Genomic DNA, 25,846 nt, shown 5'->3' with positions numbered 1-25,846 from the left:
TCCCTTTGAGCATGGTGAAGTTATTAATTACACTTTGGATGCTGTATCAATACACCCAGCCACTACAAAGACACAAACGTCTTTCCTAACTCAGTTGCCGGAGAGGAAGGAAACCGCTCAGGGATTTCACCATGAGGCCAATGGTGACTTTAAAACAGTTAAAGTGTAATTGCTGTGATAGGAGAAAACTGAGGATGGATCAACAACATTGTAGTTACTCCACAATAATAAACTAATTGACAGAGTGAAAAGAAGGAAGCCTGTACAGAATAAAAATATTCCAAAACATGCATCCTGTTTGCAACAAGGCACTACAGTAATACTGCAAAACATGTGGCAAAGCAATTAACTTTTGTCCTGAATACAAAGTGTTATGTTCGGGGCAAATCCAATACAACACATTACGGAGTACTACTCTCCATATTTTCAAGCATAGTGGTGGTTGCATCATGTTATGGGTATACTTGTAATTGTTGAGGATAGGGGAGTTTTTCAGGATTAAAAAGAAATGGAACTAAGCACAGACAAAAATCCTAGAGGACAGCCTGGTTCAGTCTGCTTTTCACCAGACACTGGGAGATGAATTCACATTTCAGCAGGACATTAACCTAAAACACAAGGCCAAATATACACTGGAGCTGCTTACCAAGAAGACAGTGAATGTTCCTGAGTGAGGATGGAGATACAGTTTTGACTTAAAATCTACTTGAAAATCTATGGCAAGACCTGAAAATGGTTGTCTAGCAATGATTACCAACCAATTGAACAAAGCTTGAAGAATTTTGAAAAGAATAATGGGCAAATGTTACACAATCCATTTGTGTATCCAGAAAGACTCACAGCTGTAATGGCTGCCAAAAGTGGTTCTACAAAGTATTGACTCAGGGGTGAGAATACATGTGTAAATAAAATATTTCTGTATTCCATTTTCAACACATTTGCAAACATTTCTAAAAACATGTATTCACTTTGTCATTTTAGGATATTGTGTGTAGTTGCTGTAACACAACAAAATGTGGAATAAGTCAAGGGGTATGAATACTTTCTCAAGGCACTGTAGCTAGCTGCTAACTATGAAGTTACATGCTTGCGTTTGCTTTATGTAGTTCTCGTGTTGTCTGTATTGGTCAAAGGAATTGCAGTAGCACTGGAGTGGGTAGTGCTTCTCAAATGCATTCTGTACAACCTCATCCTCACAAGAACGTACTCAAGAGAACGTCCTCGGAGAACGGTAGTATTGGGAACACCCTCAGTGTCTCAGGTTAGCCTAGCCTAGCGCAGTCCATAGTGTACAGAGTCACATCCATCCATCATCTAGGAGTGCCTGTCCCTGGAGCAGGCAGACTAAAGCTCACACACTCCCCAGCCCCATGCAGCCCCAGCCCTGACTCCCCCTCCACCCTCCCGCCATCAGCCAGCCCAACACAGCAAGGCAATATCCTCAAGGCTGGAAGGGACATAAAAGAGTGGTGTTGAGGGTTAGGAGAATGAGAAAATGGAGTTGACCCATGAATGTAAAAATAAAATCATAAAACACTGTCAGGGTTAGAAAACTGTGTACAGTGTAAATTATAACCTCAGGGTTGGTCAAAATTGGAGCTGGTAGCTAACACTTTCACTCCCTTTTCTGGCATTAATCCATTTTAGGCACACATAGCCAAGTGGAAGTGGCCATGTTGGGAGTATCTTGGAAAACCAAAGGATTTGGAAATTTAACCTGTTCAGCCTATAATTGTGCCTGATATTAATGATACCGTATTTCTGATGACGAAGGACATTAGCCTGGTTAGTAAGCACGATGTTGACTAAGTCGTCATGTGGCAGCATCTCTCCTCAGCAGTGCCCAGTCCCAGTGCCACCTCAGGCCCAGCCAGGCCCTGCCCTGTCTACCTTGCCTCCCTCCATGGCCAGCCCAGTGAGTTCAGCACAGCACTGCGCCACACTGCACAACTCTCTCTCCCGGAGTCCCTCCCCTCCTCCAGTATCAGGCTGTGGCTGTGTGAGTGACTGGAGTGTAGGATACTGTGGGCCAAGGCTAGAGCCGGAGTTGAAGACAGCTTTATCTGATCTCATTACCCTCCAACAAAAGCCCAAAGCCCACGGAGAGGGCAGCAGGCAGAGGATCAGGCAGCAGCACTGCGGGGAAGGGGGTGGTGGCGGGGGTCCCAGAAGGTTGGGTAAGGGAAACATACAGACTAGAGCTCATTTACAGGAGACAAACAGGAAAAGCGTGGCGAGAGAGAAAGGAAGAGAGGAGAAAGCACTTCCAGAGAGCATTGTTCTGCTCTGTGTGTTATTAGGGAAAGCTAAAAGAATTGTTCTGTTAGTTTAGGCTATACAAAATGACATAGACGAAAGGATTTCTAACACTAATATTTGAATTGAGATGTATTTGATTATTCAGGGATCAAGGGAAAGTGCAGTATGCAAAGTGTAAATATATCTATGAGACCAAGCTAATCTTCAGGCCTATGGAGGGCTTGTCGGTGTTGTGGCCCAGAGTTCCTCCCAACTTCACCTTGCACACAGCCTTTGACCTAGCTGTGTGTACGTACGAGAGGGTGTTACGCTAGATGATGATCTGAAGCCGGGGCTGTGTGGGATGGTTTTAACCCTTCTGTCCATGTCCAAAGGAGGTGTAGTAGGCCTAACCCGGCAGCTGGGTTCCTGAGTGATCTCATTTTATCCCTCTCTTGGAAACATCTGTCTCATCTTGTCAGCTCTGGATCTACTCTGCCGTCATTCCCATTCCCCACTGTGGAAGGATAGGATGTACACCCTTATTGGGCTATGTTAAGACTGACAAACACAATAGAATATCTCCATTAGTGCAGGTAGTGTCACGACTCCTGCCGAGGGTGACTCCTCTCCCTGTTCGGGTGGCGCTCGGCGGTCGTCGTCACCGGCCTACTAGCTGCCACCGATCCCTTTTTCCCTTTTCTGTTGGTTTTGTCTTGATTGTTTGCACCTGTATGTGATTAGTGTTTGTTTAGTATTTAAGCCCGTTTCCCCACCTGTTCTGTGTGCGGGCTTACTTTCTGTTGTCGTCTGTTGTTTATGCAGTGGTACGTGTTATCGGATCCTTGTGTTTGTTGGATCAAACCCAGTTGTGTTTTCGTGGGTGTACTTTTCTTTTACGGTGCAATTCATTAAAAGCCCGTTAGCAACTACTCCTGTTTCCTGCGCCTGACTCCACACCCACTACTGCAAGCGTGACAGAAGCCCGCACCTCTCAAGTATGGAGTCAGCAGGAGCAGCCACCACCCCTCTCCCGTCTATGGAGGAACGGGTCCTCCACCACACCACCGTGCTCCATCGAATCGGGTCGGCGATGGACCAAATGATGGAGAGGATGGATCGATGGGAGAGGAGTGGTCTCCTCTCTTCGCCCCCCACTCACCAGAGTAGTCCACCTACTCCGCTCCCTCCTACGTCTGGTTCTGGAGCATTACGTCTTGCGCTCCCGAGGGAGTATGACGGTGGAGCAGCGGGATGCCAGGGGTTTCTGCTGCAGATTGACTTATACCTGGCTAACGTGAGACCGACTCCCTCGGGAGAGGAGAGTGTCAGCCTCCTCGTCTCCTGCCGAACGGGGCGAGCGTTGGAATGGGCCAACGCGGTCTGGAACAGCCCCAACTCAGCGAGGGAGAATTACCCTGAGTTGACTGTTCCATCTCAGGCAGGAGACGAGGAGCGCACAAGACTTCGCTCTGGAGTTCCGGACCTTAGCTGCGGAGGCTGGGTGGAACGACAGGGCCCTAATGGATCATTTCCGGTGCAGTCTCCGGGAGGACGTCCGCAGGGAGCTAGCGTGTCGGGACAATACACTCTCCCTGGATGAACTGATTGACATGTCAATCCGACTGGACAATCTGCTGGCTGCCCGCGGGCGTTCAGAAGGGGTCCTGTCAGTTCCACCTCCTTGCCCTCCTGCGCCCATTCCCATGGAACTGGGAGTGGCTGCATCAAAGGGAACCGGAGGAGGGCGCTCCTCTTGCACCAATTGTGGTCGCCGAGGACACACGGTCGACCGGTGCTGGGGGGGTCCCTCTGGGAGTCGAGAAGGCAGGCAGAACACTCCTCGTTCACCCCAGGTGAGTCAGCACCAAACTCACCCAGAACCCTCTGTTTGTCATATGTTTGTTTTAATTTTTTTTCTTGATTTTTTCCCTTGTTCCCAGCATAGGGCACTAGTCGATTCAGGCGCAGCGGGGAACTTTATGGATCGCGGACTCGCCCTTAAGCTGGGAGTTCCGTTAGTACCGTTAGATTCCCCCTTTTCCGTGCACTCCCTAGATAGCCGGCCATTAGGGTCAGGGCTGATCAGGGAGACTACGGTGCCGCTGGACATGGTAACGCAGGGGAATCATAAGGAGCGAATTAGTTTTTTCCTTATCGATTCGCCTGCGTTTCCAGTGGTGCTGGGAGTGCCTTGGCTGGCCAGTCACAATCCCAAGATTTTGTGGAAACAGGGGGTTCTCCAAGGGTGGTCAGAGGAGTGTTCGGGTAGGTGTCTGGGAGTTTCCATCGGTGCCACGTCGGTGGAGAGTCCAGACCAGGTTTCCACTGTGCGCATTCCCCTGAGTATGCCCTCCATCTCACCAGTCTCCTCGAGTTTCTTTTTCGTGAAGAAAAAGGGGGGAGGTCTGCGTCCGTGCATTGATTATAGAGGTCTCAATTCCATCACAGTGGGGTTTAGTTACCCACTACCTCTCATCGCTACGGCGGTGGAATCATTTCACGGAGCGCGTTTTTTCACGAAACTGGATTTCAGGAGCGCGTATAATCTGGTGCGTATTCGGGAGGGAGACGAGTGGAAAACCGCATTTAGTACCACATCGGGCCACTATGAGTACCTCGTCATGCCGTATGGGTTAAAGAATGCTCCAGCCATCTTTCAATCCTTTGTAGACGAGATTCTCAGGGACCTGCATGGGCAGGGCGTGATAGTGTATATCGATGACATCCTGATTTACTCCACCACCCGCGCCGAGCATGTGTCCCTGGTGCGCAGGTTGCTTGGGAGGTTGCTGGAGCATGACCTATATGTCAAGGCTGAGTAGTGTGAGTTCTCCAAACGAGCCGTCTCCTACCTGGGTTATCGCATTTCCACCTCGGGGGTGGTGATAGAGTGTGACCGCGTTAAGGCCGTGCGTAATTGGCCGACTCCAGCCACGGTGAAGGAAGTGCAGCGGTTTTTGGGTTTTGCCAATTACTACCGGAGGTTTATCCGGGGTTTTGGCCAGGTAGCGGCTCCCATTACCTCACTGCTGAAGGGGGGACCGGTGCGTTTGCGTTGGTCGACAGAGGCGGACAGGGCTTTCACCCAGTTGAAGGCGCTGTTCACTGATGCACCTGTGTTGGCGCACCCGGACCCTTCTTTACCATTCATAGTGGAGGTGGACGCGTCCGAGGCTGGGGTGGGTGCCGTGCTATCTCAGCGCTTGGGTACGCCACCGAAACTCCGCCCCTGTGCCTTCTTTTCTAGGAAGCTCAGTCCGGCGGAGCGTAACTATGATGTGGGGGACCGGGAGCTGTTGGCTGTGGTCAGGGCTTTGACCGTGTGGAGACACTGGCTTGAGGGGGCTAGACACCCTTTTCTCATCTGGACTGACCACCGGAACCTGGAGTATATCCGGGCAGCTAGGAGACTGAACCCGCGTCAGGCAAGGTGGGCCATGTTCTTCACCCGGTTCCAGTTCACTATTTCATATCGACCAGGTTCCATGAACACGAAGGCCGACGCACTGTCCCGTCTTTATGATACTGAGGATCGGCCCATCGATCCTACTCCCATCCTTCCAGCCTCTAAGCTGGTCGCACCGGTGGTATGGGAGGTGGACGCGGGCGCTACAGCTGGAGCCTGCGCCTTCCAACTGTCCAGCGGGGCGTAAGTACGTGCCGCTTGGTGTCCGTGATCAATTGATTCGATGGGCTCATACGTTACCCTCGTCGGGTCATCCTGGGGTGGCGAGGACAGTGCTAGGCCTTAAGGGGAAGTACTGGTGGCCCACCTTGGCTAAGGACGTGAGGTTTTATGTCTCTTCCTGTTCGGTGTGCGCCCAGAGTAAGGCTCCTAGGCACCTCCCTAGAGGGAAGTTACAACCCCTCCCCGTTCCACAGAGGCCGTGGTCCCACCTGTCGGTGGACTTTCTCACCGATCTTCCCCCGTCTCAGGGGAATACCACGGTCCTGGTAGTTGTGGATCGGTTTTCTAAGTCTCCTCCCGTTGCCCGGTCTCCCTACGGCCCTACAGACTGCGGAAGCTCTATTCACCCATGTTTTCCGGCACTAATCACCTGTATGTGATTAGTGTTTGTTTAGTATTTAAGCCCGTTTCCCCACCTGTTCTGTGTGCGGGCTTACTTTCTGTCGTCAACTGTTGTTTATGCAGTGGTACGTGTTATCGGATCCTTGTGTTTGTTGGATCACACCCAGTTGTGTTTTCGTGGGTGTACTTTTCTTTTACGGTGCAATTCATTAAAAGCCCGTTAGCAACTACTCCTGTTTCCTGCGCCTGACTCCACACCCACTACTGCAAGCGTGACAGGTAGGTAGACCTGGTCACTCACTGCACTTTATTGTACAATACTGTTGTAATACACTGTGCTGTACTACACTGTACAGCACTGCACTGATTGTTACTTGCGGAATAAGAACATCCAGGTGGTGCACTGTAAATAATATTTAATATTCAATAATTATAACTTAATTAGACGTTATTACACATTAGGCCACTTCATTACAACTGCACTGCACTGTATTGTATGTACTGCAGGTAGCAGCTTAACATCTAGTCATAACATCTTGCTGACTCTAGTCACACATAGCAAGCTTAGTTGTGTGAAACGGACAGCTATTTCACACAAACCCAATGATGGCTATGAAAGGGTGCTGAACTGCTCTGAACCCTTCTGTTGTTGTTGCCGACGTTGGCCTGCTGAGGCTAAAGGAGCTGTCGCAATACCTCTGGTCACTGGATGCTGCTGAGGAACCACCTTGTAGAAAAACAAACACACTTCGTCGCTCCATCCTTATCTGATCTGAGCCGTCCAATTGGGTATCGGGTGTTGGGCGCGGGGTGAACCAGGAGTGACTGATTTCAGAATTTGGGGATTTATGGGGCAACCTTTACACCGGTTTTCTGAAATGCACCCTTCTACCCTCCCATAAAACAATAAGAGGCATGGGTGGGGAGTGAGCCCAAGGTCTTAAAAAACACACACACTCTCAGGCAGCACACACACCTTGTACTCAGCCAGGGAATGAGACTGGTTTTCTGGGAAGAGCTTAGTAGTTAGCAAGCAGGGGGGAAAGCAGATGAGGTCTCCAACCTCTCTATCCCCATGGCCTCCTGTGCAGCCAGCCGGAGGGAGTCACAACATTCTGAGGCAGCGTCCAGCTAGTCACTACTACCTCATTAAGACCAGGTTGAGACGCTGGTCCTGCTTAAAGTCAGTTACCTAATTGCAGTTTCCCAGAGAAAAACACTGATTATAAATATGCCAACAGGCAGGCTCTCAATCACAGCTGGTATTCATTCCTATAAACAAAACAAATTGTTACCTGTCTCTCTCCCTGCGAGTGAGCTTTTGCTTGTAATAATTAATTTACTTGCCTTATTATTTTTGTGTGTGTCGTGGGGGCAGGGGGTTGTGGCCCTAGCTCAGCGGAAAGCCTTCTTCCTCTGCACAAACACAACTAGTGGTAGTCATGCTCCCACAACACTCGCATGATCACACACATTTATGGTAGTTGGCATCTCTCAGGAGCCTGTGAAATTGGGGGAAGGTGGAGCTGTAGTCAAACTGGACAAAATAACAGCATACTCCTCCTATCCTGGTCATCTCCTATAATTTATCTGAAGAGGATTTTATCTTCACTCCGTAGCCTCCCTCTCATGCGTGCGTGGAATCCGAGCCCCAAATCCCCGAGATGAACTTGGCAAACACACTCAAAATCAAATAGGACACACTGTGAAATGTCATATAATGACGCTGAATATTTATTAGTATTTCCATTAGGTTATCACATTATTACCGGCACCATTTTTAGCCCCTCCCCTTACCTGCCTTGGAGCCCCGTGCACTGTGGCGCTGCCTATGTGGGAAGTCAGCTCTGATGCAGCAGTAGAAATACTGGTTTCATCCCATATGGCACCCTACTCCTTGGACTCTTGTCCAAAGTAGTGCACTATATAGGGAATATGGGGCCATTTGGGACGTATCCACTGTTCTTCTCAACCTAATAGAGGCAGGTTTATTCTGAAGGCCTCCTAGCCTGCATCTGTCTTTAGCCCAGTACTACGGTCAGGGACAGACAGTTATTGAGGTATCATCTAATTTCCCCAATAATACATACTGTGTTCTTCTGTTAGCTTCTTTCGATACTGATGTGAAGAAGTCTGTGGGGCTTATAACAAGTATTAGCTAGGTCTGATTAGGTCTTGTCCCATTAGAGTGTTTTGAAGCAGCAGTGGTACACTACCTAAACTGTTTAAAACAGTATATTCCAGCTGTCCATACAATATTTTGCCACGGGCCTTCCCAGCTCATTACGCTGACTATTAGATAATGCAGCATTGCCATTCTCATCTATTTATTTTGTTTAACAGTTGACCTGGATCGCGTAGCTCGAGGTGAGGCAGGTCAAAATCATCCTGTCATTTTCAACTGGCCTACTTTTAGTGACTTCAAACACCTTAGTGTAACGGTCGTCGTATGGAGTAGACCAAGGCGCAGCGGGTTGAGTGCTCATATTTACTTTATTTGAGACACGTAACAAAACAAGACCACGAACGACCGACAGTCTTGCAGGCTACACACAGCAATGCAAAAACAACCTCCCACACTTCCCATTACAAACACACCCCTATACATAGGACCTTCAATCAGAGGCAACGAGGAACAGCTGCCTCCAATTGAAGGCCAATCCCAATTAACTAAACATAGAACTAAACACCCTAGATCTAACATAGAAATACACTAACCTAGAACATAACTCCTAAACCACGGAACACTCTAAACAAACACCCCTCTACATAACACATATCCCAACAAACCCCGAACCACATAAAACAAACACCCCTGCCACGTCCTGACCAAACTACAATAACAAATAACCCCTTTACTGGTCAGGATGTGACACTTAGGCCATGTGTGCCACTAGGCTAGAGGCTGCAGCAGTGTAGTGGTTGTATTCTGGTCTGCTCTCTCTGCCTCCAGGGAGAGATGCAGGGACCTAGACACTGTGAGGTCATCTCTACACATTTCTGGCTGCACTGTGAGCTCTGACCATGAGGGTTTTTATAAAAAATGGAGGATGAGTTTTTTTAAAAACATAACAGTGCGTTTCACATGCACTGAACGTGCACAAGCAGGACGTGTACACTGTTTAGGGAAATGTAGGGAAATTACTCAGCCTGTCAGATGGTTTCTAAAGCCTACAGCCAGTTTTCCCTTGCATTGTGTGTGTGTGTGTGTGTGTGTGTGTGTGTGTGTGTGTGTGTGTGTGTGTGTGTGTGTGTGTGTGTGTTCAAAGTTAGTCATAGTTCTACACGCATGGACCATGTGGTTCGAGTCCCCAGTCATCATATAGCATAGTGTTTCCCACCACCTTCCCTATATGGTACAGTCCTCCACTTTACTGTGAGAAATCAGTGTAGCTAGCTGAACAAGTACAGCAGTGCTCCGTCATTCATGTAAGAATCCAAAGCAGGAAACACACAGAAACAAACCGACAACTTCCTAAATCACTTGTAATGGGTGTACTTGGTTACTAAGAATGTCAACCCAAGTACAGAGTAATCCGCCTGGATGACATGTCTAATTGCCTGAGCCTTGTGGGCCCTTTCTCTCTGGTCTCTTGTGAGGGGGAAGTGCCTTGCGCCTACTACAGAGTCGTACATCTTGTTGTCACAGACATTTGCCCAATGACCCTTGCAGTCACATCTCCAGTGAGAGCTCCTCGAGGGGCCACTCCACAGCTCAGCCAGCTACCTGAGGAGCCTCTCAGGCTGGGGATGTCAGTGCATCAGGAGCCCCTCTTGGTTCCCTCTGGAGCCCCAGTGCAATCATAGCCACTCTTAAGCACTGGGCCTGAGAATCTCTTGTGGGGCGCTCCTGGAATATGTCACAACCCTGAGCAAAGTGTGAACCCCCCACACCCCCCACCTCAGAGAACAGATAAATGGGATGGATGGGAGAGGAGCCAGTCTGTTCAAAATAGACAGCGAGGAGCAAGGTTTACTCCCTCCGGCAAATCATTCCCAGTGACATAGCTAGCAAGTCAAGGTTGCCTATCAAAGTTCTCTATTGGAGGGCCATATTGGAGGTTCACATAAACATCTCATATCTCAGACAGGAAACGTTAGGCTGTAAGCTACAACACAAATGGCTAGCTAACAACAAGCCTTTCTGTATAGACGTTTCGACTTATTGAAGAATAGCAGATAAGATTCTTGTCTCCTTAAGTTAGAGAAGGAGATAGCACGGCTGGCGGTGTTCTCCGCTGTTAGCTATTTGATTTATTAGCTTATTTTCGGCGGTGCGTCCATACGCCATGTGCAATGCTGCTCCCAGGTCCCATCTGCTACTGCTTGCTGCTGCCGGGCTAAAGAGGCAGCGAGCGGACATGTAATGATGGCTCTCTCTGTGAACATTACCTCTGCACATTTACCTGACAGCAGCAGCAGGCAAAGCCGTGTCAATCACCACAGCCAAGCTGTTTCTCCTCAGCCCGCTGAAAGATGGAGTCAGGGAAAAACATCATGGTGCTCAGTAAAACACGCTGGTACTTCTATTAAGGGGCAAATGTTTCCCTGCTCAGTACCACTCACACTGGCTGTTACAGAGTGTGGATTAGAATACATTAACCTTTTGTCATGTCTCCACACAGAGTTCAAGGTGAACACCATTTAGGTGGTGGTGGTGCTGGTGGCTTAACCTGTCCCAGGAGGCCTTCTCTAGCTGGTCTAGAGGACCTTACAAGGCTCCCTGCCCTTCTTTTCCCAGCTCTATCCATACCTCCATCCAACCCCCTCCGTTCACCCCCTTCCTCTCTGGTATGGGAACAGTAGCCCTTCCCCCGCACCGGAAGCAGGGAGAGAGCAGCATGGTGATCGAAATTGATTCCAACATCTTCTCTCGCTTCACCCTGGCCTTTCCACTCCACTCTCATCAAAATCCAAAGAGCTTTATCTCTACCAGCCTAACTAACACACTGACTGACTTAGTGTGAGGAGTGCATGTTGTTGTGGGTACAGTGTTGAACAGCTAATTGCACTGTATCTTTATAGCAGCTGTACACAAATCCCTTTCTTCAAAGTTCTCAGTTTTCCCCACCAACCATATCTATGAGGGATTTCATTTCAATAAAAGAGAGAGAGCTGAGAGAGGGGAGATCAGAGGAGAGAGAGAGAGTCAGAGAGATGGGTAAGAGTCTGAAGAAAGGGGATACGGATGAGTGTGTTGTGCTCACACACACAGAGAGAGAGAGAGAGAGAGAGAGAGAGAGAGAGAGAGAGAGAGGAGGAGAAAGCAGCAATAGTAGCTCTTTCTTACCGTCCTCCTCCTTAATGTGTGCGTTCTGTGGGCTGTGCATTCTCTCTCTGCGGTTCGGGGGACTCAGGTCTGAAGCAGGGCCGTGATCAGCTGATATCCATGTGGGGTCACTCATATCAAAGTCCTCACTGCTCACTGAAGTCTCATCCTGACAGAAAAAGACAGGGAGAGGGAGAAAGAGAGAAAGAGGGGGGGAGATTGTCATGTCATTCCATGGACAGCTAAGACAGGTGGAAGAGGGAGAAAATAAATAGATTGGAAGATATCAGACATTACATGTGACTGATCGGACCTCGCACATCAGAGAGGTTGCCAAAAGAGGTGGACTGAGGCTCCCTATTTGTGTCAGGAGACTACCTAAATGGTTTACTGACGGAGTGGATGACACCTTGCAGTAAGAAAATGAATGCATGTCTGGACTGCTGAGCGTTATGTTGTAAATAAATCAAACAACATAACCGCCAACAATTTACTATTATGAGTATGAGACAATGGACAAAATTCAAAGGCACATTTGCAATACAGCAAAGTGATACGCATCAGTCATTACAGTAGCTCTCCCTTTTTAGTCACTGCATTAAGGCAAAGAGCACAGCAGACAAAGGACTACAGACGAAATACAATAAGAACTCCATCTACCGGGTACAGAAGCCTTTAGCATCAGGCCTATACAACATGCATACAGAGCATTAAGAAAGAGGAATTAAACATTAGAAGTCCAGCTGAGACTCCATGACCGGAGCCAAACCCAGGCCAAAAATCAACCAGCCCAATGACACCATAAGGGTTAAGGCCCCTATCTTAATTTCCATGTCAGAGCTGATTCTACATTCATTCTACATTCATTCTACATTCATTCCACTCCTGTTAGTTTGACTTGTGTCAGTGAGGCTCCTCTGGTTGCAGCACAGAGCAAAGAGGATCTGAGAGCCCGGCACTCCCACTAATGAGGTCCAGAGTGCTGCAGAAAGCTGCCTTTCAGGCAACACAATAGACAGACAGTCAAGATACAGCCTTCCCCTCCAACAGACCCATCCACTGCACTTTAGAACTTGTTATTAAGTCTTTCCATACACGTGCAGTATGAGCGTGTACAAGCACTTATAGTCTCACACATCCGCAACACACATGTGCACACATCATATATCATTCACACACACACACACACGACCATAAACACACACCATATATCATGCACACCCAACCGTACACACACATCATATATCATACACATACAACCATACACACACATTATACAGTATATCATGCACACACAACAATACACACACATCATATATCATGCACACACAACTGTACACACACATCATATATCATGCACACACAACCGTACACACACATCATATATCATGCACACACAACCGTACACATGCATTATATATCATGCACACACAACCGTACACATGCATTATATATCATGCACATACATCCGTACTAGGGTTGCAAAGGGTCTGTCACGCCCTGATCTGTTTCATCTGTCCTTGTGATTGTCTCCACCCCCTCCAGGTGTCGCTTATTTTCCCCAGTGTATTTATCCCTGTGTTTCCTGTCTCTCTGTACCAGTTCGTCTTGTATGTTTCCAAGTCAACCAGCATTTTTCCCGTTCTCATGCTTTTTGCATTCGCCTTTTTCTTGTCCTCCCGGTTTTGACCCTTGCCTGTTTCTGGACTTTGTACCCGCCTGCCTAACCATTCTGCCTGCCTTGACCACGAGCCTGTCTGCCACTCTGTACCTCCTGGACTCCGATCTGGTTTTGACCTTTTTGCCTGTCCACAACCATTCTCTTGCCTACCCATAACCTGGTACTCTTAATGTCCACTGGCTGTGTTGAAGGCTGTCTTCCACTCAGCGGCAAAAAGGTAGTACGAACTGGCCATGACAGACCAAGCAGACTTGGACCAGCTCTGCCAAGCTGTCTCCCTGTAGGGAGCCACCATTGGGAGACATCAGGAGTTGCTACAGGGCCTTTTGGAAGGGCTCAGTTCCTTGACGGAACGCCACGACCATGGGTTAAAGGGTATTATGGAGCAAATCAGGGAGATAGCCACCTCTGAAAAACCCCAATCACCCAGTAATTTTTCCCTATCTGTGGTGGGTTTGTACAGCCTATCCCGGCTCCCTGTGAACCTCCTCCAGAGCGATATTCGGGGAATCCTGGTACCTGCCGGGGTTTTCTTTCTCAGTGCTCGCTTATTTTTGAGCTACAGACAGAAAAGTTTTTGAGTCTCCGGTATCCGGGAGAAAGGCGGCCAGCAAACTGCTTGACTTACGTCAAAACTCCCATAGTGTGGCAGACTACGCAGTGAACTTTCGCACGTTGGCCGCCGAGAGTGCCTGGAATCTGGAGTCTGTTTCGATACTTTTCTGCACTGATTATCTGAGGAGGTAAAGGATGAGCTAGCTGCTCGGGAACTGCCGATGGACCTCGACTCCCTTATCGCTTACTCATTAAAATTGATGGACGCCTAAGGGAATGCAAGAGTGAGAGGAGGTCTGGTCTCGGGCACACTCATGCACCCGATATGGAGTGTTCACCTCCTATGGAATCAGTAAGTTTCCAAAGGCAGCTCTTCCAAGAGGAGTTGAAGTCACCCGAGCTCTCTCGTGAATCTGCGATGAGTGAGTTGGATACTCCTGAGCCTATGCAGTTGGGAAGAACTAGGCTATCAGTTTGGGAGCGCTCATGGAGGGTGAACAATAACTGTTGTCTGTACTCTAGTACTCTAGTGGGTACCAGTGCTATTGTGAGTCAGACTGGGAGTTCCCTAACTCCCATCACCCGCACACCCCTTTTTGCTCTTGTGCTGTGGGGAGACCAATCTAAGTCTCTCCGAGTGCTCATTGACTCTGGGGCTGATGATGTCTTATGGATGCCACGATAGCTTCGAAGCTTGGTATTCCCACTCAGCCTCTCTCTGTGCCCATGGATGCTAGGGCACTGGACGACCGCTCTATAGGGGAAGTCACCCATAGTACTGTGCCTCGTTCAATTACAGGTTTCCGGTAACCACAGTGAGACCATACAGTTCCTCCTCATTGCATCTCCCCATGTTCCGGTTGTGTTGGGATTTTCCTGGCTACAAAAACACAATCCTGTGATTGACTGGACCACAAGCTCCATCCTGGGTTGGAGTCCATTTTGCCATTCCCACTGCCTTCGAGCAGCATAGCCTTCCCCAAGTCGTCTTCCTCAGGATGTTAGCAAGACTGTGGGTGTCTCTGCTATTCCCACTGAATACCATGACCTCCTGGAAGTGTTCAGTAAGGCACGTGCTACTTCCCTTCCCCCACACCGTCTTTATGATTGTGCCATTGACGTACTCCCAGGCACTACACCACCTCGGGGTCGGTTGTATTCTCTGTCTGGACCAGAGACCAAAGCTATGGAGGAGTACATAGAGGAGTCTCTGGCCACTGGGTCCGTCCATCCTTCTGCATCTCCTGCCGGCACAGGGTTTTTCTTTGTGGAGAAGAATGACAAGACCCATCGCCCGCGCATTGATTACCGGAGACTTAACGATATCACTGTCAAAATCTATGTACTCCCTACCTCTCGGCGTTTGAACCTCTCCAGGGGGCTACCATGTTTTCAAAGTCGGACCTTCGGAATGCCTACCACCTGGTTCGGATACGTGAGAGGGATGAGTGGAAGACAGCCTTCAACACAGCCAGTGGACATTATGAGTACCAGGTCATGCCATTTGGACTCACAAACTCGCTGTCTTCCAGGCTTTGGTCAATGATGTGCTTCGGGACATGCTAAACCGGTTTGTGTTCGTCTACCTGGACGACATCCTGCTTTTTCCCCCCGATCTGCCCAAGAACATGTACTCCATGTCAGATAGGTCCTTCAGCGCCTCCCGGAAAACCAATTGTTAGTGAAAGCTGAGAAGTGTGAGTTCCACCGCTCTTCTATCACCTTTCTGGGATATGTCATTGCTGATGGAAATGTTCAGATGGATCCTGGAAAGGTGAAAGCAGTGGTGGATTAGCCTCAACCAACGTCCAGGGTGCAGTTGCAACGGTTTCTTGGGTTTGCAAACTTCTACCGCCGTTTCATTCGGGATTACAGCACCCAGCACCCTGTACTCGCCTGCCTGACCATTCTGCCTGCCTTGACCACGAGCCTGTCTGCCACTCTGTACCTCCTGGACTCTGATCTGGTTTTGACCTTTTTTGCCTGTCCATGACCATTCTCTTGCCTACCCCTTTGGATTAATAAACATTGTAAGACTCCAACCATCTGCCTCTTGTGTCTGCATTTGGGTCTCGCCTTGTGTCTTGATAGGGTCGGAAACCTTCCGGTAAATTTCCGGAAATTTTCCATGGGAAGTTAAGCCCTGGAATTTGGGGAATTTTGCATAAATTCATCAAAAAAAGTTAGCTTATAACAGTGAACCTTTTTTGTGGGATACACATAAGGCAATGCTAGGTCTTGTGGCATATTTTGGTTAAACTATCCCCAATTCAACGGAATTGCAACCCTCTGCATGCAGTGTCATGAAGGATCGGGAGACAGACGCAGGAATGCATATATAGCTTTTTTAATTAAGGCCAAATTACGGCGTGCAATGTAAAGGCACAGGGACGAAGACCAAACAAACACGTAACAAAACACAGGGTTGAAACCCAAAACAAAAGAGCGAGGAGTACCTCGAATAAATAACACATGCGCACAATGATTAACCTGTTAGGGCTAGGGGGCAGTATTGACACGGCTGGATAAAAAACATACCCGATTTAATCTGGTTACCACTCCTACCCAGTAACTAGAATATGCATATACTTATTACATATGGATAGAAAACACCCTAAAGTTTCTAAAACTGTTTGAATGGTGTCTGTGAGTATAACAGAACTCAAATGGCAGGTCAAAACCTGAGAGATTCCTTTACAGGAAGTGGCCTGTCTGACCATTTCTTGAACTTCTTTTCCATCTCTATCTTTTACTAAGGATCTCTGCTCTAACGTGACACTTCCTACGTCGTCCATAGGCGCTCAGAGCCCGGGAAAAACCTGAATGTCGTCATCCCAGCCCCAGGCTGAAACACATTATCGCCTTTCTCAAGTGGCCGATCAAGGGACTCTGGGCTTAGGCGCGTGACCTGACCGCCCCCGTCTTTGTGATTTTTTCCTCTGTTTGCCGAAAAGGAGATTCCCGGTCGGAATATTATCGCTTTTCTACGAGAAAAATGGCATAAAAATTGATTTTAAACAGCGGTTGACATGCTACGAAGTACGGTAATGGAATATTTAGAATTTTTTTGTCACGAATTGCGCCATGCGCACGACCCTTCTTTACCATTTCGGATAGTGTCTGGAACGCACGAACAAAACGCCGCTATTCGGATATAACGATGGATTATTTTGGACCAAACCAACATTTGTTATTGAAGTAGCAGTCCTGGGAGTGCATTCTGACGAAGACAACAAAAGGTAATCAAACTTTTATAATAGTAAATATGATTATGGTGAGTGCTAAACTTGCCGGGTGTCTAAATAGCTAGCCCGTGATGCCTGGGCTATGTACTTAGAATATTGCAAAATGTGCTTTCACCAAAAAGCTATTTTAAAATCGGACATATCGAGTGCATAGAGGTCTGTATCTATAATTCTTAAAATAATTGTTATGCTTTTTGTGAACGTTTATCGTGAGTAATTTAGTAAAATGTTAGCGAATTCCCCGGAAGTTTGCGGGGGGTATGCTAGTTCTGAACGTCACATGCTAATGTAAAAAGCTGGTTTTTGATATAAATATGAACTTGATTGAACAAAACATGCATGTATTGTATAACATAATGTCCTAGGGTTGTCATCTGATGAAGATCATCAAAGGTGAGTGCTGCATTTAGCTGTCTTCTGGGTTTTTGTGACATTATATGCTAGCTTGAAAAATGGGTGTCTGATTATTTCTGGCTTGGTACTCTGCTGACATAATCTAATGTTTTCCTTTCGTTGTAAAGCCTTTTTGAAATCGGACAGTGTGGTTAGATTAACGAGAGTCTTGTCTTTAAATAGCTGTAAAATAGTCATATGTTTGAGAAATTGAAGTAATAGGATTTTGAAGGTTTTGAAAATCGCGCCACAGGCTTCAAGTGGCTGTTACGTAGGTGGGACGAATTCGTCCCGCCTAGCCCAGAGAGGTTAACACACGGGACGAGACGCGTAATCATCTGCGCAATCCATAAGGGCACGAAAGCCCAAAACATGCAGCACAGGTACTCACCCGCACCAACGGACATTGTAACACTAATCGACAGCACCATGGTGAACAAAGGGCACATATATACAAATACCTTCAGTGGAAATAGGGGCCAGGTGTGCGCAATGAAAGTTCCAGAGGGATCCGTGACACACATGTACTGCTGATTCTCAAGATCTTGCACACTAGTGAGATGCTATTGAGCCCACACTACTACACTGTCTGAGCCAAGGACTACATGCTTTCTGGTAAGTTTTCATTACAATACTGGGTGGGTGAATATATTTTATACGACAAACATTATGTTTTGTTAACTAGTAAATAGTAGCCTCCAGAAAAGTGTGTTAAAATCATTTCTAACTTGTTAACAATTTCTGCTAGTTAGTTTTTTCTACCATGTGGGTTTTGCTTGCTTGAGCCAGCTAATTGAGGAGTGTTCATTCAACTGTTTCCATACATGTTTCATTTTAAACATTTAGCTTACAAAGGAGTTGTTTAATCTAACTGCTTAACTATTTATCTGTACATGGAATTGTATTTGTTTTATTTTTTTACTCCTTTTTTTCAAATCTTTACAGGAAAATGCCACGGGCACTATCTGATGTGTGGAGACATTTCACTGAGACTAATGTAGGATAAAAAGCTGTTTACATTTGCAAATACTGTGCCAAATCATATGTGAAGAATGCAACAAAGATGCAGAATCATCTGGCCAAGTGCATAAAGTTCCCTCAGCGCTCACAACAAGCAACCTCTGACAAAAGTCCCTCTACTTCTATTCGAGGTGAAAATTATGAATCAGACACCTTATAGATAGCAACAGATCATGGTACTCCTGGAATCAAAAGTTTTTTTTGACTCAATGGAGAAACGTAGTCAGAGAAATGCTGATGAATGTCTTGCTCGAGCTGTGTATGCAACTGGTTCACCTCTGATGCTCACAGGCAATGTGTATTGGAAGATATTTCTGAATGTTCTTCGCCCAGCATACACCCCTCCAACCAGACATGCTTTATCTACTCATTTGCTGGATGCAGAGTTCAACAAAGTTGAAGGTCAAGAAAATCATAGAGAAAGCAGATGCTTTGCAATCATCTCCGATGGGTAGTCGAAAGTTCGTGGGCAAGGAATAATTAACTACATCATCTCCACCCCTCAACCAGTATTCTACAAGAGCACAGACACAAGGAACATCAGACACACCGGTCTCTACAATGCAGATGTAGATCAATGACCTTGGACCACAGAAGGTATTTGCACTGGTGACAGACAAGGCTGCTTGGTCTAAACTGAAGGAGTCCTACCCTCACATCACACCCATTGGTTGTGCTGCTCATGCATTGAATCTGCTCCTCAAGGACATCATGGCACTGAAAACAATGGATACAATCTACAAGAGAGCCAAGGAAATGGTTAGGTATGTGAAGAGTCATCAAGTTATAGCAGCAATCTACCTCACCAAGCAAAGTGAGAAGAATAAGAGCACCACATCGAAGCTGCCCAGCAACACCTGTTGTCATCATGTTTGACAGTCTCCTGGAGAGGAAGGAGTCTCTCCAAGAAATGACCATATCACAGTCTGCCGATATGGACAGCCCCATCAAGAGGATCCTCCTGGAAGATGTATTTTGGGAGAGTGGTAAGCAGCCTGAAACTCCTGAAACCTATAGCAGTAGCCATTGCATGGATTGAGGGAGACAATGCAATCCTGTCTGATGTTCAGACTCTGCTTGCAGATGTAAGAGAATAAATCTGTACTGCCCTGCCCACTTCACTGTTGCTCCAAGCAGAGGAAATTGCAGTTCTGAAATACATAAAAAAACATGAAGACTCCTGCCTGAAGCCCATACACGCCACAGCGTACATGTTGGACCCCAAGTATGCTGGCAGGAGCATCCTGTCTGGTGCAGAGATCAACAAGGCCTATGTTGTCATCACTACCATGTCTCGCCAGCTTGGCCTGGATGAGGGCAAGTTTCTTGGCAGTCTGGCGAAGTACACTTCCAAGCAAGGGCTTTGGGATGGAGATACAATATGGCAGTCGTGCCAACATATCTCATCAGCCACCTGATGGAAGGGGCTTTGTGGATCTGAGGCTCTTTCCCCTGTGGCCTCCATCTTCCACCAAATCCCACCAACATCAGCCTCCTCAGAGCGTAACTAGTCCTTGTTTGGGAACACACACACCAAAGCACACAACAGGCTGACCAATACAAGGGTTGAAAAATTGGTGGCCATCCAGGCAAATGTTAGGCTTTTTGAGCCTGACAACGAGCCATCCTCAACAAGGTTGGAAAGTGACAGTGAAGATGAGGCCTCAGAGTCTGATGATCAAAAGGTGTACATTGAGGAGGTCCAGGGAGAAGACATGGAAGCCTGAGAGGAAGACAACCAAAGCTTTAGTTTCTAGACTATCATTTTACAGATGTATGTTGAAAACGTTTTTGGGAGATGTGATGGATCATTGGGGATCATTCAATATTCCCTTTCTTTTGTTGTTAAGTGAAATCATCCCATGTGAAGAGTCAACTCATTTAATTAAAGTTGTCAGAAGGTGGGTGTAGCTGGTGCATGAAGTCAGACGCAGGAGAGCAGAATGAGTGAGCAACATACTTTACTCAAAATAAAGGCACAAGGTAACAATACACTTGACCAACAATAAACGGTAATCAGTTACGCGCGGGTGAAAACAGCACCCGTCGAAAACCGCCCGAACAAGGAGAGGGACCGACTTTGGCGGAAGTCGTGACAAAAGTTAAATTCGTAACTAAATATATATATATTTTTTTATTGGAAGGATTTAATCATTTTCAATTATGTCTACTTATGATAAGGTAAAAGGTTTATGTTTCTGTCTCCATATGATATGGTAAATATATCCAGTGCAAAAAACATCTACATTTAAATTGTATTACTATTAATTTGCATATATTCCTGTTAATTCCCACAGCAAGTTTCAACCTCTGAATATTCCCCAAAATGTGCAACCCTAATCCGTACACACACATTATATATCATGCACATACATCCGTACACACACATTATATATCATGCACACACAACCGTACACATGCATTATATATCATGCACACACAACCGTACACACACTGTCACGTCCTGACCAGTATAGGGGTTATTTGTTATTGTAGTTTGATCAGGACGTGGCAGGGGGTATTTGTTTTATATGGTTCGGGTTGTGTGTGTATGTAGAGGGGTGTTTGATTTATGTATTCCGGGGTTTTTTGGGCACTGTTCTATGTTAGTGTATTTCTATGTTCTGTCTAGTCTAGTCTATTTATGTTTATTTTATTGGGGTTGGACCTTCAATTGGAAGCAGCTGGTTATCGTTGCTTCTGATTGAAGGTCCTATAATTAGGAGTTTGTTTTCATGGGGTTTTGTGGGAGGTTGTTTGTTGCATAGCTGTGTGTCGCCTGCATGACTGTTTGTCGTTCGTTTTGGTTTTCTTGTTTTGTTCTTAAGTGTTCTAATAAAGTGAATATGAGCACTCAACCCGCTGCGCCTTGGTCCATCCACCACGACGACCGTTACACACACATTATATATCATGCACATTCATTCGTTACACACACATTATATATCATGCACATTCATTCGTTACACACACATTATATATCATGCACATTCATTCGTTACACACACATTATTTATCATGCACATACATCCGTACACACACATTATATATCATGCACACACATCCGTACACACATTATATATCATGCACATACATCCGTTACACACACATTATATATCATGCACACACAACCGTACACACACATCATAGATCATGCACACACAACCGTACACATGTGTCATAGATCATGCACACACAACCGTACACATGCGTCATATATCATGCACACACAACCGTACACATGCGTCATATATCATGCACACACATCATATATCATGCACACACAACCGTACACATGCGTCATATATCATGCACACACATCATATATCATGCACACACAACCGTACACACACATCACATATCATGCACACACAACCGTACACACACATCACATATCATGCACACACAACCGTACACACACATCATATATCATGCACACACAACCGTACACATGCGTCATATAGCCTGCTATCACTACTATCTGTATCAGTCTTTTTTATGATTGAGCAACATGAAGGGAATACGCACAAAAACAGACTCAAACTACACTGATTCACTAACAAGGGCAATGATGAAACAGTCTGAAGAGGTCTAACTGTAAGTTGGTTTTTCAGGTGATGTTTAGGCCCAACACAACCTCCTTCCGGGGAATGTTTTACAAATCGTCCGGAGCCCCCTTACATTTTGCATGATAAGTGGACAGCACATAGTCACGATCAATAATGATGAAACCTAGATGTCACGATCAATAATGATGTAACCTATACGTCACGATCAATAATGATGTAACCTATACGTCACGATCAATAATGATGAAACCTACACTGAGTGTATAAAACATTAATATTGAGTTGCACCCCCCACCCCTCTTTTGCCCTCAGAACAGCCTCAATTCGTCAGGGCATGGACTCTCAAAGGTGTCGAAAGGTTCCGCAGGGATGCTGGCCCATGTTGACTCCAATGCTTCCCATAGTTGTGTCAAGATGACTCAATGTCCTTTGGGTGGTGGACCATTCTTGATACACACGGAAACTGTTGAGAGTGAAAAACCCAGCAGCATTGCAGTTCTTCACACACACAAACTGGTGCGCCTGGCACCTACTACCATGTCCTGTTCAAAGGCACTTCAATCTTTTGTCTTGCCCATTCACCCTCTGAATGGCACACATACACAATCCATGTCTCAATTGCCTCAAGGCTTAAAAATCATTCTTTAACCTGTACTCTCCCCTTCCTCTGACTGAAATGGATTTAACAGGTGACATCAATAAGGGATCATAGCTTTTACCTGGATTCCCCTGGTCAGTCTGTCATGGAAAGAACAGTGTTGATAATGTTTTGTACACAGAGTATATGCACGACCTCTTCAGAGAGGACCAAATTAAACAAAATGCCATAGGCAGTTGTGTGTGCATACTTTGTGTACATTTCTAGTCATTAACAGCAAGAAGGGATCATAGTCATACCGTAGTGCAGGCAACACAAAGAACCTGGCTGCTCCTCCATCTTTCCACAAGGAACAACAGACATCAGCCAACCCCCCCACATGCCTACCCAACAGGACCTGTCAGTCACCCTCTGCCCACATGCTGGCTGCCCAGCACGCACTCCAATTGGTTATCTTCTTTCACTTGCAAATTGACCTGTGCATTATTGATGAGTTTATGTGGATGGAGAGATACAGGCGATCCCTAACTAACTGGTCCGCTGTTGATTCGACCCAGGTGCAGCCCTACCCTACAGCATGGCACAGTGGAAGGCATCAAGACAAGGACAGGATCTAAGTACAGCACCGGTGGCCATATGTAGAAATTGTAGCAGATTGTCATTAAATTGTGACTGCTGTCACACTGGACCTAAAGATAACAAATATCCTTGGGCAGTGGAGAGGAGATGGAGAGGGGCTGAATGGAGAGGGGCTGGAGGGGTCAGCATCATCAGTCACGGGGAGTGGAAGGGGTCATGGCAGCATGTCCTATTGAGGTCAAGCAGAGAGTGTGTAATCAGCATTCTGACGAGATGCTGCTAGGTGAATGTCAACAGATTCTCAGCTACTGTACCTATGGCACTCAATCACACTGGAGGCTGCAAGTATTTGATAGCTGACATCACTGTCTCACTATAGGCCTATATGTATGTCTTCTTCTGTCACAGTTACAACAATGAGTTAGGTTTACAAACACTTCTTAGCTTAACAATCCTGACATCCTGAGTGAATACGCTGATGCCTGACAAGGACATAAAGTTAGGCTCGTCTTCTTTGTAGATGAACTGGTTGGCAGTCAGTACAGGCCTATGTCCATACTAGAAATCTATGACGAGAAAATGAATATCTATAACACACTGGCCTATATCGTTAGCACATTAATCAACTTAAAGTGAGTGATCTAAAAGGCCCTTCATTTAATCTGACGTTTAACTCCTTTTCAATTACAATCATATAAACCCACATTAACTGGTTACGTTGTTATGTGTCGGTTAGGGAGAGAATCCAATTTGGAACAATGCAGACAAGGGTTTATTGTCTATCTACCTACCTACAGTATCCCTCCCCCCGTCTGTCTGCATCCATTTCACCCCCACGGCTCAATCCTGGATGCTGCCCTTCCTTTTATTCGTTTTTATAGTTTATTAATGATCCCACTTTAATGCTTTCATCTCATCTAAATGCAGATGAATCACAGCCTGGGTGGAAGGAGAAAGCAGGACCAACCAAATTACATCTCTTTGGGCTTTAATGAAATACAACAGCACCAGTCCCTTTCTTAGGCAACATCAAATTGCCTGTGTTCAAAGATCTAAACCCAGGCTAATTAAGATCCAACCTAATACTTTACTTTGTGTGAATATGTGACTCAGTTTATCAGTTTGGTAAACAACTGGGAAGTGGAGATCCATCCTACTTGTCTCTATTCTGTATCAATCAATCAGATTTATTTCATAAAGCCCTTTTTACATCAGCAGTTGTCACAAAGCTGTATGGAACCACAAAACCATGCAAGCTACCATTGGGGACATAGCCGAGATGTTCTTTGCAATTCCATTTCTTCAAATATCTTCCAGTATATTTGCCACTGCATCCAACCAAGGCCCTAGCTACATGAGTCTGTTTACAAGGACAGCACTCCAGCGCAGGAGCCATGCTACTCAAATTGAGGATGGGAGGAAAAGCTCTTTAAAAAAAGAATTAACTGGGAGCACTTCTTTTTTTAACACGGTGGAAGAAGAGTAAAAAGGTTATATTTTCAACACGGTGGAAGAGTAAAATGCTTCCATGATCATTCTTCCATATCACAAATACGCAAGTGGACTGTGAAGCTGAAGTTTTGTCAAGCACAGCAGAATGGATGAGGAGGCCCCGCTCTAGGACAAGACTGCTTTGATATGGCATCTTGATAAGCTCCTCATTAAATATTTTCAATATGGGACCATAAATGCAATAATTCCAATGATTGATGTGCCTTCAAACAAGTCAATCACACATAAAAACATATTCTGAGGCACAGGCTTGTTCATGGTTTTAAATTCAGTCCCATTTTCCCCATGTATCTCCTTAAACACCCCAGTATTTATTTACCAAGACAATTAGGCTTAGCCCCAACACACTCCAATGTAAAAAAAAAACTGAGGACACAAAATGACCCCTTGTGCCATTTGAAGTGCTTTTTCCACAGAGGCCGGAACTGAGAAAGTACATTGAAAGCTAATGCAGTTAGCAACCGGACCTTTCCTCTCTGCTCTGCTCAGCTCTGCGCTCATATCCAGGCAGCTCTCTAGACTCTGCCAATTGTTCTCTTCGCTTAAAAGTGTGCAGCAGGCGGGCGGAGGAACAACAGACCCTCCAGTCTAATACGAAATCGGCGTTCTTCCACCTGCCCCCTCCCCTCCGCTCCTCCATCATCCTGCATTTTTTTCTCCCTCCTCTCTTCCCCTCCCATCACACGGATGCTGGTATTTCAGCAGTAGCAGCAGCACTGCATTCTCTCCTCTATAAATAGGGAGGAAGGGACAGCATGTTTATTGGCTGCCATGGAAACTGATCAGGAACATTAGGCTTGGAAATTCAATTGATTCTGGTTCTGAGTTCTGAGAAATTTGAAGAGGAGAGAAATTAAGCACTGTACGACTGCTAAAGATGAAGGCTAAACTACAAGGAGGATTCAGACTAGTCAATTCAAACATGTTCAGTAGGATTAATCCTAGTTTAACAAATTGACATGATTTTATTTCCTTTTACAGTAAATGCAGGCATAAGCAAATTAGAGGCCAGGGGCATGTGGTAAGACTGAGTAAGACATTTACAGCCTTCTGTGCAAATTGTGGTGTTTTCTTTTTAGTCTGTCCTAATGAGCATGGAGCAACATATTGATGTCAACAGACATAAATGCAATAGAAGTTCCAAAATAGAGAAT

At 46.2% G+C, this 25,846-nt stretch overlaps 1 protein-coding gene across 4 annotated transcripts in view; it reads right to left on the bottom strand.

Moving 5' to 3' along the window:
• LOC106566803 (nucleolar protein 4-like) overlaps positions 1–25,846 on the bottom strand; it is a 182,728-nt gene that overhangs the window by 71,021 nt on the left and 85,861 nt on the right. For all 4 annotated transcript variants that reach the window (XM_014135217.3, XM_014135218.3, XM_082959950.1 and 1 more), the window contains one exon: positions 11,562–11,709. In XM_014135217.3, coding sequence (XP_013990692.3) covers positions 11,562–11,709 — 148 coding nt within the window. The remainder of the gene's footprint in view (positions 1–11,561; positions 11,710–25,846) is intronic.

This window comes from Salmo salar, chromosome 13, assembly GCF_965601325.2.
Source record: "Salmo salar chromosome 13, fSalSal1, whole genome shotgun sequence".
NCBI lineage: Eukaryota > Metazoa > Chordata > Actinopteri > Salmoniformes > Salmonidae > Salmo > Salmo salar.
This window is presented reverse-complemented; position numbering and strand designations above follow the sequence as displayed.